This window comes from Rhamphochromis sp. 'chilingali' (genome assembly GCF_963969265.1).
Source record: "Rhamphochromis sp. 'chilingali' genome assembly, chromosome: 16".
Taxonomy (NCBI): Eukaryota; Metazoa; Chordata; class Actinopteri; order Cichliformes; family Cichlidae; genus Rhamphochromis; species Rhamphochromis sp. 'chilingali'.
In genome coordinates, this window is record NC_137943.1 from 18,418,932 (window position 1) to 18,436,702 (window position 17,771).

The 17,771-nt window shown below is 42.6% G+C and overlaps 1 protein-coding gene across 4 annotated transcripts in view; it reads right to left on the bottom strand.

Annotated features, from left to right (window-relative positions):
• The window catches only part of LOC308412814 (zinc finger protein 521-like), an 88,117-nt gene that overhangs the window by 69,408 nt on the left and 938 nt on the right, over window positions 1-17,771 (bottom strand). For 2 of the 4 annotated variants that reach the window (XM_080907409.1, XM_080907407.1), the window contains exons 2-3: window positions 10,720-10,776; window positions 3,757-3,957 (exon numbers count right to left, since the gene is read on the bottom strand). Coding sequence is in view for 2 of the 4 variants with exons in the window: in XM_080907407.1 (XP_080763533.1) it covers window positions 3,757-3,957; window positions 10,720-10,776 (258 nt within the window). In the remaining 2 variants the exon portion in view is untranslated. The remainder of the gene's footprint in view (window positions 1-3,756; window positions 3,958-10,719; window positions 10,777-17,771) is intronic. The other 2 variants (XM_080907410.1, XM_080907408.1) reach the window with 1 other exon arrangement.

Below are 17,771 nucleotides of genomic sequence, written 5' to 3' on the forward strand. Positions count from 1 at the left end.
TCCCCACACGGAAACCTGATCCGCAGCCATTCTGGAGCCGAGGGGTGGGGTAGGGGGGGGGTCTCCCCCCTCAGAGCCTCTCTACTTCTGCCCCAGAGTTAGAGGGGTGCTCTGGGGGAACATTCTTCTAGCCCTGCCCCAGCCAGCCTCCACTCTCAACTCTCTAGAGGAGCATTCTTCCAGCCCTGCCCTAGCCTTCACTGGGATCTCCTGGGGAGCATTCCTGAAGCCCTGCCCCAGCCCAAGACGGGCTCCCTGGGGACACATTCCTGCAGCACTCTCTCTCCCTCTCTTTCACTCTCCACATCTCCCTTCTTCTCCCTTGCTCTCTTTCTCAGGCGCTCGCCTTCCTCTGCAGTCCAGCATTAGTGCGATCAATAGCACCGATCGCATCGGGGACACGAGGCAATCCATACCCATGTGCTCCCTTAGCGCACTGCAGTGGCCACAGCTTAAGTGCATGGGAAGGTGTTATACCTCTGCCAGATGGGGAGAGACAATGGCCGCCATTGATCGCAGTGACATGTAACATCTTTTTCTTTCTCTCTGTCCATCGGGTGTGGTCGACACACAGTTAGAATCTGTTTAGACTTTATTTCACTTGCCTTATCCGACTGCTTTTATAATATGTATTTTTTAAGCTTACTGACTGTATATGGGCTGTCTGTCTTAGGAAACTCACTGTATATGTTTTGATGGGAGGGGAAAAAATGCAGAGTTGTGTCAGCATGCAAATCTTCATACATGGATTGGTTCCAGTCAAGCTTTTGCAATTTGTTAACCAAAAATAAAATATTTGAAATCGTAAAAATGGAGAGTTTAGCAGGTGCTGGTGGTTGATTAGAAAACGGCTCTAATAAAGGATCCATCTGTGAGTAGAGACTTGATGTAAGGCAGATTAATTGGTCATGGATGTCTACATAATGCCACATAGGAAATCTCATATCCCATATTCCAGAGAATGCACAAACACATACTCACAGACATACACACACACATTCAAAGTACTTAGTATGCCATCTAGAAGTTTCTTTTCTCCCACTGTGTTTGAATACTAATAGAGTGTTTCTGCACAATCACAATACCCTAATGGCAATTAGAATCTTTTGTTTGGCTTCCACAGGGGCTCTTATCCAAACTGTGTTTTTTTTTTCATCATTGAGCAATTAAGAGTTATTTGTCCATAAGATTGACATTTTTAAAAGACAGGCTTAATTATAGAAAAAAAATATGGCTGAGTCAGTCATGACCACATACTGAAAATGCTGCTGAACATTAAAGACCTGTCCCTGAATCAGAAACACAACTTTATAACATTATTGTTTTCTCAGTGTTGTGCAACAGTATAAGTATAGGAAGAACTTTAATTAAATAAAATCCTTTGTGGGGTTTTTTTCTTTTCTTTCTGCATTCCTCAAATTGTCCCCAAACAAAGACTGTCCACACATCTGCAATGACTTGATTGAATTGGGTGTCAGATTGAAGAAAAAAAAGAGTGACAGGACACTCTGCACTTTCTTTCCCTTAGACCAGTCATTTTTTTTGTTGGATGACAGTAATGCAGAAGTGAAGAGTGCAGTCAGTTTTCAAACCTTTAGCTGATTGAGTGTCGCTTCTTCTGAATTTAAACACATAGCAGGGCATAAAATCAATTGTGCAATGCACATGTATGCGTTTCTGCTCAAATTAACACAGACAGGAGGGTAACAGAAGGCATTTTTACATATTGAGTACACAAAAACACGAGACTTGAGGCTGTCTCACAGTTAATGGAAAATCTTTGGTAAACTCATGGGATATCTAACCTATAATTTGTGGTTTGCTGACGGTTGCAAAATATGAAATCAAACTGTGCTTGAATGTAAACAGAAAAGAGACTATTGCTGGGCATACACAAAAGTGCTAGCTGAAACATTCTAAGAGGGGGCATAACACACGTAAATACTGTTTCTACCAGCTGGGGAAGATTCCTTACAGTCAGAGAGGCGCATGACCCCGACAACTGTGTCTGTCAGCTAGTCAGTAATAACATCCTGCTGCTGAGTGACCCAACAAAAAAAGTTGTGTTAAAAAAAAAAACAACAACCTAAGGTTACAATATGATGTTTATACGACACTTTCTTTCTTTCAAAGTTTCACAATAAAAGCCTTGTTAGGAAGGGTTTCTGTGCACTGAGGTGCTCCAAGACTTTAAATTTGAAATGGATAAAGTAAGCTGTGACATTGAACTTAGAGCACATAACCACAAGGCTTAAAGGACTACCTCTAATGGAGCGCAACAGTGATGTTCTAGAAGCAGGGGTTTTGATTATGAGCCATGGTGTTGTAATGTAGACTTACCAAGAGCTACAACACTGTGAAACAACAGTATGTGTTCTTGTAGGAACCACAGGTCTGCATGAAACCCATCTTATTTGCAATGTCACGGAAAAGAACTACCCTACAAAACTGAAAACAGCGACATCTCTAATTGGTTGAGGTTGTTGTTTCCTGCAAATGCTTACTTACCAGCTTACTTTTTATGTTGCTAGTGCAGTTGAGTTTTTTTTTCTGTCTTATGTTTTATATACATTCATTTATATATATACATTATACATACATTCATTTTCTTTTTAAAATTCAATGTGCTATCTATTCCACTTCAATTATCGAGTGTATCTTTAAGCCATAAACTTTCTTGCTTGCAATTTCTCCTCTTGTGTCCATTTACCATCCCTGGGGCATCAATAAAAGAGTCGATTACTGGGTTCAGTGAGAAATATTAAACATATTAAAGAGAAAAATCCTCATGATAACACATGCAATGACTGTCATTAAAGAATTATGACTGGCATTTTTACACACCATGCACTACATGACTTTATTGGACTTTGAGCCCAAATGAAACAGGCTAGTCATCATACTTAAAGACTGAATGCAACTCAATCGTAAACATCTCTGGGCTTTTCTGTTGAATGACAAACAATAGCGTCTGTACTACATCTGAAACAGAAATAGGACATTTTAGTTCACTTTATTTTGACAGTAGAAAGAGACGAGACATGTGCCCAAACACTATGAAATGAGTATCAGATGGTGTTTCTCAATACGGGCCTGTCAGGGCATGTAAAGGAGGACAGCAAGTCCAGGAGAAGCACATGGAAACCTTCAGTTCACATCATTAGTTCTGTCTGCCACCTTGTCAGGGTATTTATAGTCCTATTCATCCATCAACAGGTCAATGACACAGTCTGCCAATGGCATCCTTCTCTTTCAATCCCACAAGGTATTACTACTGCAGCTAGCTCGCACTGGGAGCAGCTGAGGGACTTTCCTGGAGCAAAGATCCATCTCCAGTTGGTGGTCTGGTTACTGTGGGACCTACTAGCTCCATGTTACTAATACTCGGTGTTATTGAAACGTTTCGAATTAGTATGGTGCCGTATAAAACCTTGCACTGACACATGTAAGGACACGAGGCTCATACTATAAATACATATACTGCTATCTATTTTAATGGGCACGTGTGGGCCTGTTTAGATGTCGTCTCTGATGATATTAACGTACACCACAATATAACTAATGCGCTATGTGTGTGGAGGCCTGTGCTGCTGGATATCTACCAAAGAAACTGGTAGTCTGGTGTTGTGCTCCCCTTGGTGCAGTGTACTAACACACATAGTGTGGCATATTCTCAGATGAAAGCATAGAGTGAGAGTGGGAGAAGAGCTGAGTGGCAGAGTGGAGGGGAGGCTCGGTGGGCTGAACGTTGTTTACCTGTCAGCTGGCATTGATTAATCTTGTGTTCGGTGAGATCGCTCAGCGACTCGAACACCTGCCGGCAGCTGTCGCAGCTGTGCAGCGCGGGCTCCTCGTCCTCCTCCTCTCCCTCCTCTCCTTCCTCTGGAGAGAGCAGCCTCTTCCTTAGATGCCCGGTCTCACCATCCTCCGCCGCCCTCTCGAGGGCGCACTCTGGATCTGCCGAGCCACAGGAAATGACAGCACCACATAGTCAGAGGGGTGACCCACACAGCGAGGTACTACGGCTTCCTCTGGGTGACAATAAAATGGATTTCTAGACTCTGGATTTAATAAAAACAATAATAAAAACTGTAATAAAAATGCAGGTTCAATTTGGGCCTCTGTAACTCAACCACTCATGCCATAACAGAACTGTTGGGCAGGTGCGGGCGAGAGATATACAGGCGGAGAAGGCGGTACGACGCTCGCACACACAAATCCGACACACACATACAAACACACAAGCACGCACCCTCTGTTATTAGAAATGGTTTTACGTTGTGTTTGCCCTGCTTCACCCAAGCAAAACTTCAGTATATGAAACTAGACTGATGGGAATATGTGTAGTTAATAAATCCTGGATTGCAGTTTTGGCTGGACCAAAGAAATATGAAATTCAGCCAGCGAATGCTGAATTGCATCAGTCAGCATCTATCAGAGGAGAAAGACCTTGCCATATTACTCAGACATTTAGACCAGAACTGTGGATGTATGTAGCATAGCGCAGGAAGACACACAAAAACTGAGATTGGTGTGTGTTGGGCTGTCGTCACGACACACTTCCCTAAATTATTCAGCTTTGCTCGCAGGCAGCTGCGGGTCGCGCACATCAATATTCTTCAATCCATCTGCAGTTTTGTCTCTCGTTGGCTTTGTGCTGCAGCAGTGCCAGGGGTGGGCAACTTACTACCCTGAATCAGGAGGAACCATCTTTCAAATTACCACTCTAATCTGAAGTTCTTCACGTGATACTAAAGCGTTCCGACAGCAAATCAAACCTCGCATCGCTCACTCGCAGCGTACCACGCATATCTTCATTCTGACACGTAGTTAAGCCAAAGCAGCTTGGAATAGTATCTTATTAATAGGCAGAATGGCCCGCAGCCCTGTCTCTCCTCACATTGCGACCTTTACACTTCACAATACTTCTAATTAAAACACCATACTTACAATCAAACAATCATGCCACCCTGGTTAGGCTTTTGCGGGGTGGAAGAAAAGCCTCTGCACTTCACTGGCAGCCATTTTAAGCCCCACTCCAATAAGTGTTCCTCGGCTTGTCTGGAAACTCCGGAGGGGAACGTTAGGAGTAAGCCTGTTTTTTTCACCCCGCACACAGTTAACAGAGCCTGAGGACAAGGAGTGTGTGGCACCAAAAGCGTGCAGGTGTGGCTGTACTGGTGCTGGGTGCGTGTGCACTGGGGCGGCCATTTTAGGTCCTCTTTCTGTTAGGGTGCTCTTAAACTGTGAAATTCCTTGAGGAAAGGCGGTCGAGAACTCATCAAGGCCACCCAGGGGTTTTTTCTTTCCCCCACTTGCGCCAAGTATTGATGTAACATCACACCCTCCATTGTCCTTCCCTCTTGGCGACTGAGGCTCTCGGAACATGCCCTCTAAAAATATCAGCACTGTGGTCCCCGGTGGGACCATGCAGAACAGAACAGAAGGTGTTTCAAGAAAATGAAAATCCCAACCCAATCCTCACAGATGCAGGCCTTTCTTGCTCTGGGGGGAAACACTTCTGACTGAGGCCAAAAGCCACACAATATAGAGTTATGATTCATCCGCACACAGAGGCACAGAATTCACAATATGCACAGAAATATGAACACTTCATGTGTGTGTGTTTTTTACAGGGTGCCTGTGGAGGAGGTTAAAACTTTCTTTTTTTCCCAAAGGCCTTCATGAATCATTAAATTCTCTAATATTACAGCATGGTCCTGTCAGGGAAAACAACTGATGGCTACATTTAAGCATTTTATGTCTAATCTGAAATAGAAATACATTCCTCTGAGCAGAGCGTGGATGAATTTCACTGGTATTCTCATATTATTTCATAGATCCACAATAACGACCAAATAAAATACATTTTTTTTATGATTACCGGGGAAAAGGATCAGCGTTATGCATTCGTAAGTTTGATTTCCAATCCCTTGCTTTCTCTTGTTTTAGGTAACAACTTTCTGCTCCAACTTTCAGCGAATCCGAGCTGGGTCACTGCACTCAGCTGAGGTGAGCGACCTGAGCTGTAGCGATGCGGCACTGGAAGTGTAAACTGTTACATGTTTGGGGGAAGGGGATGGGGGCGGTGGTTTGGAAAGTCGCTCTGGGGGCGTGGGGGTTTAGACACGGCAAGGTCACGTCCAACCGTGGGATTAAAGAGCCACATCAATACTGAGGTTCCTGTGCCTCTGGGCCTCATACAGTAATCCATCAGATCAGGACATTCTCTTCTACCAGCCTCTACTGGCTGGACAGCAGATCGATACCAGTATGCTCGGGATGGCTGTGGAATATTGGGCGAAGATGTGTAAGATATTGAGAATTTTTCATCAGGCCCAACGCCCTTGTTAATTTAAAACAAAGGTTCGAATTAACACCCTTGTTAATTTCCGATGAGCATCTTAACAGCGTCGGCGTGGAAGGTAAGGACAAGAGAGAGGCTACACTGACCGCTGATCCATACTCTGATAAGGGCGGCTCAAAGGGAGATGATCATAGCTGCGACTGAGAAATTATTCATAGGGGGGATATAATGAAGATCTAACAAAATGATTTCTAAGGATAAATTTCAAACCTTTATTGTACTAAAAGCACATTAATACTGTACTAATAAAATGTGGGGATCTGAATGGTGATTGACGTCTTTAGAGCCGTGTAATATCTGTCCGGGTCCAAATCCATCCATCACGCGCACACTTATGATCTCTTATGGTGCCTAGTGACATTTATCATGCCACAACTTTCATCTTGTGAGTTGAAGACTCTCCTGGACCCCCTACCCTTATATTATTGAATATTTTTTTGCTTTTAAATATTTATAACCTTTTAATTGATATTCTCTTCGCTGCTCCATTAGCCCCACCAGGGACCCGTGGTCCCTAGCAAGGAAGCGTAGCCTCATCCCCCACTGTCTGGCCCACACACTGTGACAGGTGCAGACACTGACCACAGGGAGAGAGGGAGGCATGAGCACAGAGGGATAGAAGAAAATATAATAATAAAAAACAATAATAATATAAAGTGAACTGTCTGGCCAAGCCTGTTAATAGAATTTTAATCTAAAAAGTTTAAGTCTCTGCGTGAACCTTAACACTGGAGATTTAATATCTAACCCTAAGCTAGAAAAATTCATAAAAACTTGGGCCTACAATAAAGAGAAGACAAAAAAGTAGTTGTGGATGCTAGGCACAAAATTTAACGGATGTCAGGGTTTTAATCTGAATTTGACTCAAATGCATCTGAGACATACTGAGCACAAAAAAGTGTGAAACCACTGAGGGCCATGTTCTTACTTGCCTGTAGATACAGGCTCCATCAGGGTTTAGCCTGACAGAGCCTCCTTTGTGCAGCGTAAGAACTTGGGTGTCAAAAACATCATTACCAGTGCACCCATCTCCTCATTTCCCCATGATGTTACAAAGATCCTGATCTTACGATGCCCCCACTCCACCACCCCACGCCCCTCCCCTCTCTCCATGGCACCCCGTCCTACAACAACCCACCCCCAAGTTCGAATTAAGAATTTATTCCAACCAGCAAGCAGCTTCTCTCGACACGTGTTGGCAGGCCTGATCAAAGGTGGGCACGCTTCTTTATCAGAGTGAGGGAGGCTGTCAGAAATAGGAGGACATTAAGATTGAATAACCTTCACACGCTTGCCAGCACCTCATTATTTAAAAATCTGAAACTTTTCTTTTTTTTTTTTTTTTTGCCGAGAACCTACCATATATAGGTCACACTACATTCTAATGCCACATGTGCCTCCAAGTATATCCTCCTCTGTGAGGATGGGACTCGGGGCTCTCCGCTTAAACCGTCACATCCACTGATTCGCCATCATTAAAGAATATGATGCGGCGACAGGGCTGTGAGCTTGACACTTGCCAGATTGTTAATAATTGTCAAGAATTTACATGTGTGTGTGTCTAAGTCTAATTATTAATTATTAAGTCTAATTATTAGTCAGTCATTTGATCCATTTTAAATTTGAACACCGATTAGCAGAGGTGTTTGTCAAAAGCCATTTCTCTTAGAGCACTAAAGACGAGCTTAAAGTGGTGCACTGGCAGAAAGTGTTTGGCACCTTGTTATAAATTACAAATAAACATGTAGTATTTTTATGAAAATTTTATGATGCACGCTGAGATGAAGATAAGAGTAGCAAAGGAAGGGAGAAAAGGTGTCAAACAATTACAGGAGAGACAAGAACAAACAACGGAGACAACAGAGAGCAGCTCATGAAGCAAGCAGCACATATAATCACAGGTATACAGATGGCATCAACCGCCATTAAAATCTCTGCACCAAAAAAAGATATGAGCACACAAAGAAGAATGGAAATCAAAGAAGCTGAATGAGAAACAACATTTGAACACACCAAATGCTCTTTCTCTTGTTCAGCCGTCTCACTCGCGCTCTCACAGGCAGTGATAATATTGCACGGAGCGCCTTGCTATGCCATTAGTGCAGTAAAACATCAAAGGAAATGAATAATAGAGAATATGATTTTCTGAAGTGGTGTAGTGAAAGAGCCTTTTCCTCTTCCTGCTGTTGTGAGCCCTGCAGTACATTGATCTGTGGGCAGCCTCAACCTCAGCCAGAGCCAGAGTCTCAGACACCGCACCAACACGCAACACTACTCCACACTAGAGCACCTAGCCACCCAGACACCCCTTCAGATCTCTGAAACTCTTCTATTTGCCTCACTCCACTCCACTTTGACAGAGCTGACACAGTCTTCTAAAAAAAAAAAAAAGAAACAAAGAAAGAAAAAAGCCTCAATCTGTAATAGCCAAGAGCAAAAAAAAAAAAGAAAGAAAGAAAAAAGAAAGGGATGTATATATAAAAGAGAAGAAAAAGCACTGAGCATGTGGTTATAATTACACACAGGCAGCGCAGTGGTAAAGCCAAGCTGCAGATCTTAAGCCTGCTCCAGACTCTCTGGGTAAAAAAGCACACTGCCTCATTAAATCTCAGATATCACACTGTTCCTGCCCCTCTATACTATGCATAATACTGTCTATCTTTTAGAGGGCCTCTTTTGTTAGCATTTCTCCTTTGCCTTTGCTACATATCAAACATGAATAAGAAACAGGATGCAGGGTCTGCAGAATGCTTGCAGAGTCACAGAAGAGCGCAACTGGGGGTCTACTTATGAGGCAGATCCTGACACCATGTCTGGTGAAGCCCTTAGCTTGTCAGAAGTCTAATGGCTATTGTGGCCCTGTCCGTCAAAGCAGCAAACGCATGACAATCAGGTAAGCTCTTTCTGCTGCTTTTCAGTTTGATTTTATGAGGACTTGTTGGGGCATTATGTAGAATTACTGCATTTTAAAACTCAGACAGGTGACAGATAGGCAAAGCGAAAGCTCGCTGTATCTTAAAAGTTCATCGCTGCAAACAACTATTTCCTCATTGACCATTCGTCAAGCTGCATCCTGAGAGGAGGTTAAAAAATAAATCAGTCAAACGAAGTCAAATGAGGAAAGTGAGAAATTAATTTGTGCGCCCTCCTGATTTCTCCACAGGCAGACATCGATCATGTGGCGGCTGTCTCCCCTCGCTCTGGAGATAGAGGCGGTGCAGAGACGGGGAGAGGGGAGATTCGTGTGTCTGAGGGGGTCGTTGTAATCAGGCACACTCATTAGCTCTGCTTTGGCTCTGGATGACAGGAGGTCTCCGAGGCAAGTCTGCCTCTTATGCCCAGTCCTTCATCCCTTGAGCCGGGGTTAGATGGGCAAAGGAGGCAGATTCTTTTCAAAGAACCACCCACCAATAGCCATCAATACAAATTAACACAGCAGAAGATGTATTGGCCCGGCTATTTAGTTTAGCCATACACAAATATGTGGCAAAAGGGTCTAATAGTAAGTCTGATGAAGAGGAAAAGCTCAGTCGGAAACAGATAGCAGAAAAGTGTATGTGCAAAAACTGCTTCTTTCTAAATCAGTGCAGGAACCTCACATCTACCTTAAGATACCAGCTAACAAACAAGACATCAGACAAAAACAGTTACTGAGTACTAGTGAGCAAGTGAGTTAAGCCAGGATTTACTGCAGTAATGCATACAGCTCCTGTATTTTACACAGAGGCACTCAGAACGCTATGGGTAAATGCTGGACTAATGTGGCAGCCTAGGAGTACCCAGGGTCCCCAGCCTGCTGGGCAAAACCATCCATATCGGGTTTAAAATAACCACGCCTGAGACTTAACCTTTACCAGAGACAAATGAAATGAAAATATACAGTGTGGTGCATCAGGAGCAGGCTTCATTCATAGGGGGCTTTCTGCTAGCCTGACCTGAATTACCGCTCTGTTCCTGGAGGGCTACTGTGAATGGCACGCGTGGAGACAGGACACATTCATCTGCGTAGCTCTATTCTACATCATACAGAGGGTTTGGAAACAAAGAGCGTAAAAAAAAAAAAAAGAGGCAAGAACACACAGAAACACAAGGACAGCTATAGGCACACCTGCATGCGTGCACACAAACACGGAAAATGCACTAAAGCGCTTGAGTTATAAAAAACACATGCAACCATTCGGTTTACAGCAAGAAAACCTCAGAAACAGGAAGCACAGACTTTATTTCATTCTGATCCCAACAAAAAATTTTACAGACAGACGCACACACATAGGCGCACACACACAAACGCACACAGAGACACATGATCCACTTTCCAGCCGAAAATGATGAAATATGAAATGGAGCATTACCGCTTGGAATGGCAGTCTGCCCAGGACTGTGCTGGTCCTCTGTCACATTGTCTTCTACTGCCAGAAAAAGAGAAGGGGGAGAAACAGAGGGAAAGAAACAGTTAACAGCGAAAAACAAGTTAGACACATTGAGATTTCCTTCTTTTCTATTATTTACAATTGAGATTTTCTATATGGAAACTCCAGGAGATTTCAGCAGCTTTCCAAAGCTCAACCTGTGGTTTGGCAATCCGCACAAGCCTTTCATATGTATGAGGTTTGGCAACGAGGCAAACAGCCACCCACGTAAATAACATATTGGACTGAGTAATGACGTGATGAATTATGAACGTCTCCCATGAAACACACTCCCAACATCAACAGTGACCAAGTGAAAAATACCTTGATGACTATATTAGTAAGAAGGTTGCACGGTGCACTGGTTAGCTACGTTAGACTGGCATCATGAAAAGAGCACTGCAGCATAAATATGGATCTTCCTAAAGCTGTGATCCTGTGATCCAAAATGAAACCTACAGTAAAGTATACAAATGTAATAAGACGCCAACAGACACATAGAAAATAGATGCAGCCAAAGTGGCTGCAAAGTGTTTTTGCTCTTTAACAGGGTGGGTGACAAAATAGTGACGGCTTGATCGGCACTCGCATCTGCTCATTAGGTGCATGGCAGCTAAACCACTTTTGACTTTCTGACAACAGCACCGGCCTTGAAAAACACGACTTATGTTTAGTAAAAGGTAGGAACCTTTTACATTGGAGCCTTTTTGGAACCGGTGAGAGTTCCTCGTGGCATGTCAAGTACAAGAAATGAAATGGATTTTAACAGCGGGAAGAGAACAAAAGAGTCTCCCACCTGTTCCATGTAAAATGAGGGTCTCACTGAGGACTTCTTACGCCTCTGCGTTCCACCCCTGCAGTTGAAATGCATTCTCCATTATGTCTTTTCTTTCTAGCCTTTCATTTTCCTGGGCAAAGAGGAAGGGGGAGTCTGACAGGACCTCCCAGTAGGGGAGTGTGGCAGTGACTGCCAAAGCAGAAACTGGCGCACTTTTAAAATCGCACAAAATATCCTGTACTTTGCATAATTAAGCCAGGATCCTATGGTGGCAGAAGCCTTTTCCACAGGGGAGCACAAGTTAGTGTCAAGTGAGGTGTCAAACTTCAGTGAAAAATGAAGAGGAAAGTGTCGAGCTGTTTCTTATGAAGACAGCAAACGATGGAGCGACTATGGTTCGCTGTCATCCGGTGTCCAGCCAAAAGTGAATTTTCAAGGAACTCCAATATAGAAAAAAAGAATCTTTTATTCAAAATAAACTTGTAAAGAAACGACAATGTAAATTCAGTTACATATAGGGATGTTTTCCGAATATCTTGAATATTTCCCCGAGCAACAATTATAATTGATGTAGGAAGAAAATATGCAAAACAAATGGTCATGGGTCTAGCAATTAATTAGCTAAATCAATTAAAAGTGATGGAGCAGACATAGTTGGACACCGTGGAGGTATATATCCCTCAGAGCCTCCAAAGAGGACTGTTTCAGCCAACAGAGAAACCTTGTCCTCTTAAAGGAGGCCTTAGTGGCTGGCGCCCTGAGAGTTTAATGAGTTTCTCTAACACCGTTGAGCGCCTTGCATCTAGAATCATTTAAATGGGCTAGAGATAGGGGGTCCTAATAAATCCCCCATGGTTCTATCAGAGATTGGTGGTGGGAGCTGGAGTTTTTGTTTTGATTACCGTCCCTGTTGGTGAGATGAGGGAGTTCAGGCAGAAAATTCTATTTTACATTGCCATAAGAACTTAAACATTACAGCGGTTTGCGATGATTTGTCACCACGGTGAACTTATTAAAAGTTTTGCCATTTAAAGTAAACAACTTCCATCACCGTGCAAATTCTTTTCTCATTTGCACCTGTCTGCTAGATAATTAATAGCTAGCTAGGAGCAATCATAGAGGGTAAGCTGTCAAGTCAGGCCAAATTCCTGTGACGTTTCCTTCTAGCTGGACATTTGATGAACAGTCATAACAGTACATATATAAATAGGGTGGGCACTTTTAATTAATATACTCTGAAGCTCATGATTACCTCATAATGACTTCAGCTGACTGCAACTCAGTCCACACTGCTGTAACTGCATCACTGCTATCAGTTAATTAATGTTTGACAAGGTACAGTGTATCACTCAGTCAGTGACAAACTGTAATCATGCCGCAAGGTTTTGTTGATACAATACCAAACACACATGGGACCATTTCAGCACAGCTCCTTTGATTTTCAAAATGCAGAGCAGGAAAAACATAATCCCACAACAAGTGGCACAGCATTAAAGGCCGCTAATTAACACAATGGCCAAACACACACACAAAAAAAATGAATGTGGAGTAACTGTCATTATATCGTGAGTGACAATTCCCAAGACGGGACGCTTACTTTTTAGGAAATGAATTCATTTTCTATCGGAACAAAACGAGGAGCAAAAAATAAAAAAATAACACAAAACGAAACAAAAACCCCCCAAAACCCTCACAACTGAACAACTGAAAAAATACCCCACGCTAATTTACATGCGCACAAACCATGACACGCCATAACAGCAACAACTAATGGCTTAACAGAGATGAATAAGGCAGAGTCGCAGAAGCTTGGACTTTTTCAAATCCATCAAATGAATTCCTGCTGCTTTGGGAAGTGTGTATGTGCACAGATACATGTATTTAATGCCGTACATGTCTTGCGCTTTTATGCGAGCATTGCCACAAATTTGGTGTGTCTCTGTTTGTGTGTGAGGGTATCTCGCAGCACTTCTCAGACATTTAAAAAAAAAGCCCTGAGTGTGTTCCTGGATATGCGTGACTCATCTGCTTGGTTACAGCCAGCTTGGACGATAAAGTGCCGAACACAATGGCTGTGTAATCCGCCCTGACTGACCGGGAAGGAGACGCTCGCCACAGGGACTACAACTCAATTTAGCTCGGGTCACGAGGTCAACGCTCCTCAATTAGGGTTGGGGAGGGAGGGAGGAGAAAACACACTGCACATGAATAACTTTCTTAATGAGCATTATTTGAACTGGTGATTGGTGTCATAAATAATTTGCAATAGAGGAGCATGTTAATCATGTTGCATAATATTTATATTCTATATTTTGCCTTGCATTGTAAGCAAAAGAAAAAAGAAAAAGAAAAGAAAGAGAGCGCGAGAGAACTCCACTAGCAGCACTATAAAAACGTCACAAATCAATAATCTCATTATGCAATTATTGCAACTTCAGCTTCCAAAAATATTAATGCTATTCATAAATGCAAACGAGACAAGAGGAGAGGGGGAAAAAAGACAAGAAAAAGAAAGAAAGAAACCCCAGAAACGTAGCATTTCATTTGCGGCAGTGGAGGAAATCCGTCATTGTCTCTGAATCAGAACTCTTTCTCCATGTGGCAGACAATCCATGACAACAAGAGAGACACATGCCATGGAATAAGAAGACATATCGGCCAGCTCCCGCGACGCCCAGTCCGACACACTGAGCTGCATGTCAAGAGCACTGACAGCCGTGCTAATGGGATTTTTCCATGCCTCCATCATAATTTCCTTAATGATAATACTATCCATATTTTTGTGTCACATTAGAAAAGTGTTAATGGGTGTTATGCCACAGATCATTAATTGTGAACAGACTGGAATACTGCAGCTTGCTGTAAACTAAGAATAACGCACCTTTTAGACATGAAAAGAGAAAAAAAGAGTGGACTGTAGCATGCGTCTGCGTTCCAGCTGATAAAATTAAGATTAGACATTCAGACCATTTAACGGTGAACATACTGCAAACAGGCTGCCTTAAAAAAAAACCCAAAAAAACAGGCAAGTTAGTTTTTGACTTGTTTCCGACTAAACTACAGAAGCTTTAACCACCCCTTCACACTTTTATTTATTTATTTTTTGTACATACACAGACCTATGCTTCAAAGTACTGAAGAGAATAGGAGTGGGAGTGGTTATGCGTGTCAAATGTTCAATTTTGTTTTCACTAAAAGGAAAAGCTTCAAATTTTATGGCCAATTTTTTTTGATTAAGCAAGTAAATATTTGTTTCAGTTTTTCCCGAAAGGTCTGGTTTCAATACCAGAAAAACGTCAATAAAAACTTTAAATCGAATTATTATGCACAAGCTTAGGAATTCAACCCCTCCCCCAAAACAGACAATTTAATCATTAATTTTATTTTTACAGGCCTATTACAGATTTTACAAATCCACCCAGTGCATGAGGGGTATATTTAAAGTGTAAAGTGATATTTCCTGTCAAGTATATTTAAAGCACGATAACCTCCTGGGATCACTTGTCTGGTGATGAATTTGAGTTTCTTAAAATCATCAAATATTTACGGTGTACATGGCACAGCCCTGATTTCATGGCGATCACCATACCTAATGGAAATGGTGCAGAAAATATATTTATATATGCAATTGACAGACCTGGAAACTTCCTCCTCGGCCAATGAACACATCAGTGCCAAGACCTGAGAGTGTAATTTGCGCTCCAAATGAAAATATCAACCGCGTCTCATGTTATTCAGGAAGTAGTGGAGGACAGGCAACGTGGCAGTCATCATGCAGGATTTGGAGTGAGATCCTCCTTCCTCGCTGCTCACCACTGACTGAGGCAATGTGCTGACCCAAAGCCTCTGCACATCAAAACAAAATTACAATGTGCCTACAGTTGAGAAATATAGAAGGCTCAGGATTGAGTAAATGTCAGTGGCTGGGGTGAAGTGTTTGCATATAAGCGAATGATGTATGGTCTCGTCCTGTGCCATTTATTCCCCCAAGCAATAACGTAGCCGGATCTGTCTCTCAGACTTAATTGAAACGGGACTTGTAATGTTGCCCTTTTCCTCCATGGGACCAAAAACATAACCTCTGACTCCCACAAGCAGCCAATACTGAGCAAGTGGGTGTGTGTTGGAGGTACACAAGGGAAAAAGGAGTGCCAACTGTCACAGCATTATTTTCTCATCTTCTCTGCATGCACCCCACGTCCATACTATCCATACCAGTCCCTCAAAACGCTGCACATGATGCTCGTTCTACCTTCCCACCACATTCCATCAGCATCTCTGTTCATTCTCCCCTCTGCAGAACAATGCGTTCTTTCTGAGCAAAGGGGAAAAAATTGGAACGTTCACATTGACCACTGCCTCAAGACAACCTATAAAAGTGAAATCTGAACTCGGAGATCCCGGTCTGCTCGCGAAAAGACACAGGAATAGGAGACACGGGCTCACACATGTATGAATGTGAGCGACACAAATTAGGAGATGCCACAAAACAAGAAACTACAAATAAAATGACCAATCATGTCTTCCTTGAACAATAGAGAAGAATAAAGTGTCAAATGTCAATTAAAAAAAAAAGACAAACAAAGTTATTGTGGACATCTGTATAAGTTTATCTCTGTCCCTGAGGAAATAGATGGACAAAGAACAATAAATAACATCTGCCTGGCCTTCCTTGGGTCCGATCCAAAACAAGGGAATATCTATGACGTATCTGCATTTCTGCTCCGGTTGAGCAGCCGGAATGAAGACATAAAAGTCACGATGTTCCGTGCTCCACATTTTCCCAATTTAAATTTTAGTGACAATAACAAAACAAACAATGTCATCACTCTGACTTCATTTGCATACTGATTTGCTCACTCTGCATCCCTCTCTGCCGCACACTTAGATGTACACAAATCTTAACAGATGTTCTTCTGAATGCACACACACAGTCTCTCTCTCTCTCTCACACACACACACACACACACACACACACACACACACACACACACACACTTGTAGCATGTAGGCATGCTGGCAGGAGACGATTATATGTGATATGTCTTTTGAGAATAGCAAATGTCACACCAACTAAACAAGAAAAAAAAATAATGCCAATGCCAATCTGCTCTGAGAAAATATGAAATCTATGTATGGAGCTGTTTACCGCGAATAGAGCAGTGCAGGTCTGGAAACAGAATGTGACAATTTTAAGATGTGCATGCACTCACATTTCCACTCTCTCCTGGGTATTGATTTAAAATGGTGGCTGCATGAATGTACCACAGACCATGTAATCTTCCTTTGAGATGAAGACTTCCGAGAACGAAAAGGGGGGGAGAGAGAAAGGGGTCCACAGACCACAAGCTGGGAATGTGAAATTGTGGACAATTATTTGCTGAGCAAAATACAATGCCTGCCAGATGAACTGGAGCTCAACCTCCAAAAACCTACAGCTCCCCCCACTAAAATGCTACAGAGAAAAGTAATGTGTGAATATGTGTGTATGTGTGTGTGTATGTTGCTCTCCCTTTCTGTCTCTATTTCCCTCTCCCTCCCCCTTTCTGAAACTCTCACAGACATGTACACTCTGTGGCAAATGGTAGATCAGATTACCACCAAACCAACTGTTTAAAGAAGAAAAAGGGAAAAAGTGACCAAAAAGGGGAGTAAGAAAAAAAACCCCCAAATAACATCATAGACGTTACCGATGAAATTCAGCTGTTTTCAAGCTTTAAGCAACCTGACTGATAAATCCAGAACTTTTTCTTTTTCTTAATGAAATGTCTCATTAGTATTAAACGTTGGGTAGTATTTGCACCTCACCACACACTTGCGAGCACGCACATCACAGCCCCCCCTCCCCAACGTATAAAATGTTTCCTCTTTGAGTTTTCAGACGGGGTGAGTCACGTGACTGTGCACCCCATTCCATCAGACGGCTCAAGTTCCGACCAGGAGCGTCTTTAACGCATCCAGATGTTCGCCAGCGTCGCGCTGCACTGTTGCTCTTTAAACGTATCCCTGCCCCTTCTTTAACTCTCATCAGTATACAGTGAGAACCGAAAGCCGAGCATGTTTTTAATTTTTTATTATTATTAATATTATTAGTATTATTATTTATCCCCCTCCGATGCCAAGTACGTAAACAGTCGATTTCATGCGCAACACAAATAGGAAGGAACACTTCGAAATGCGTAAAAAAGAAAGGAAGAAAGAAAGAAAGGGGTGGGGG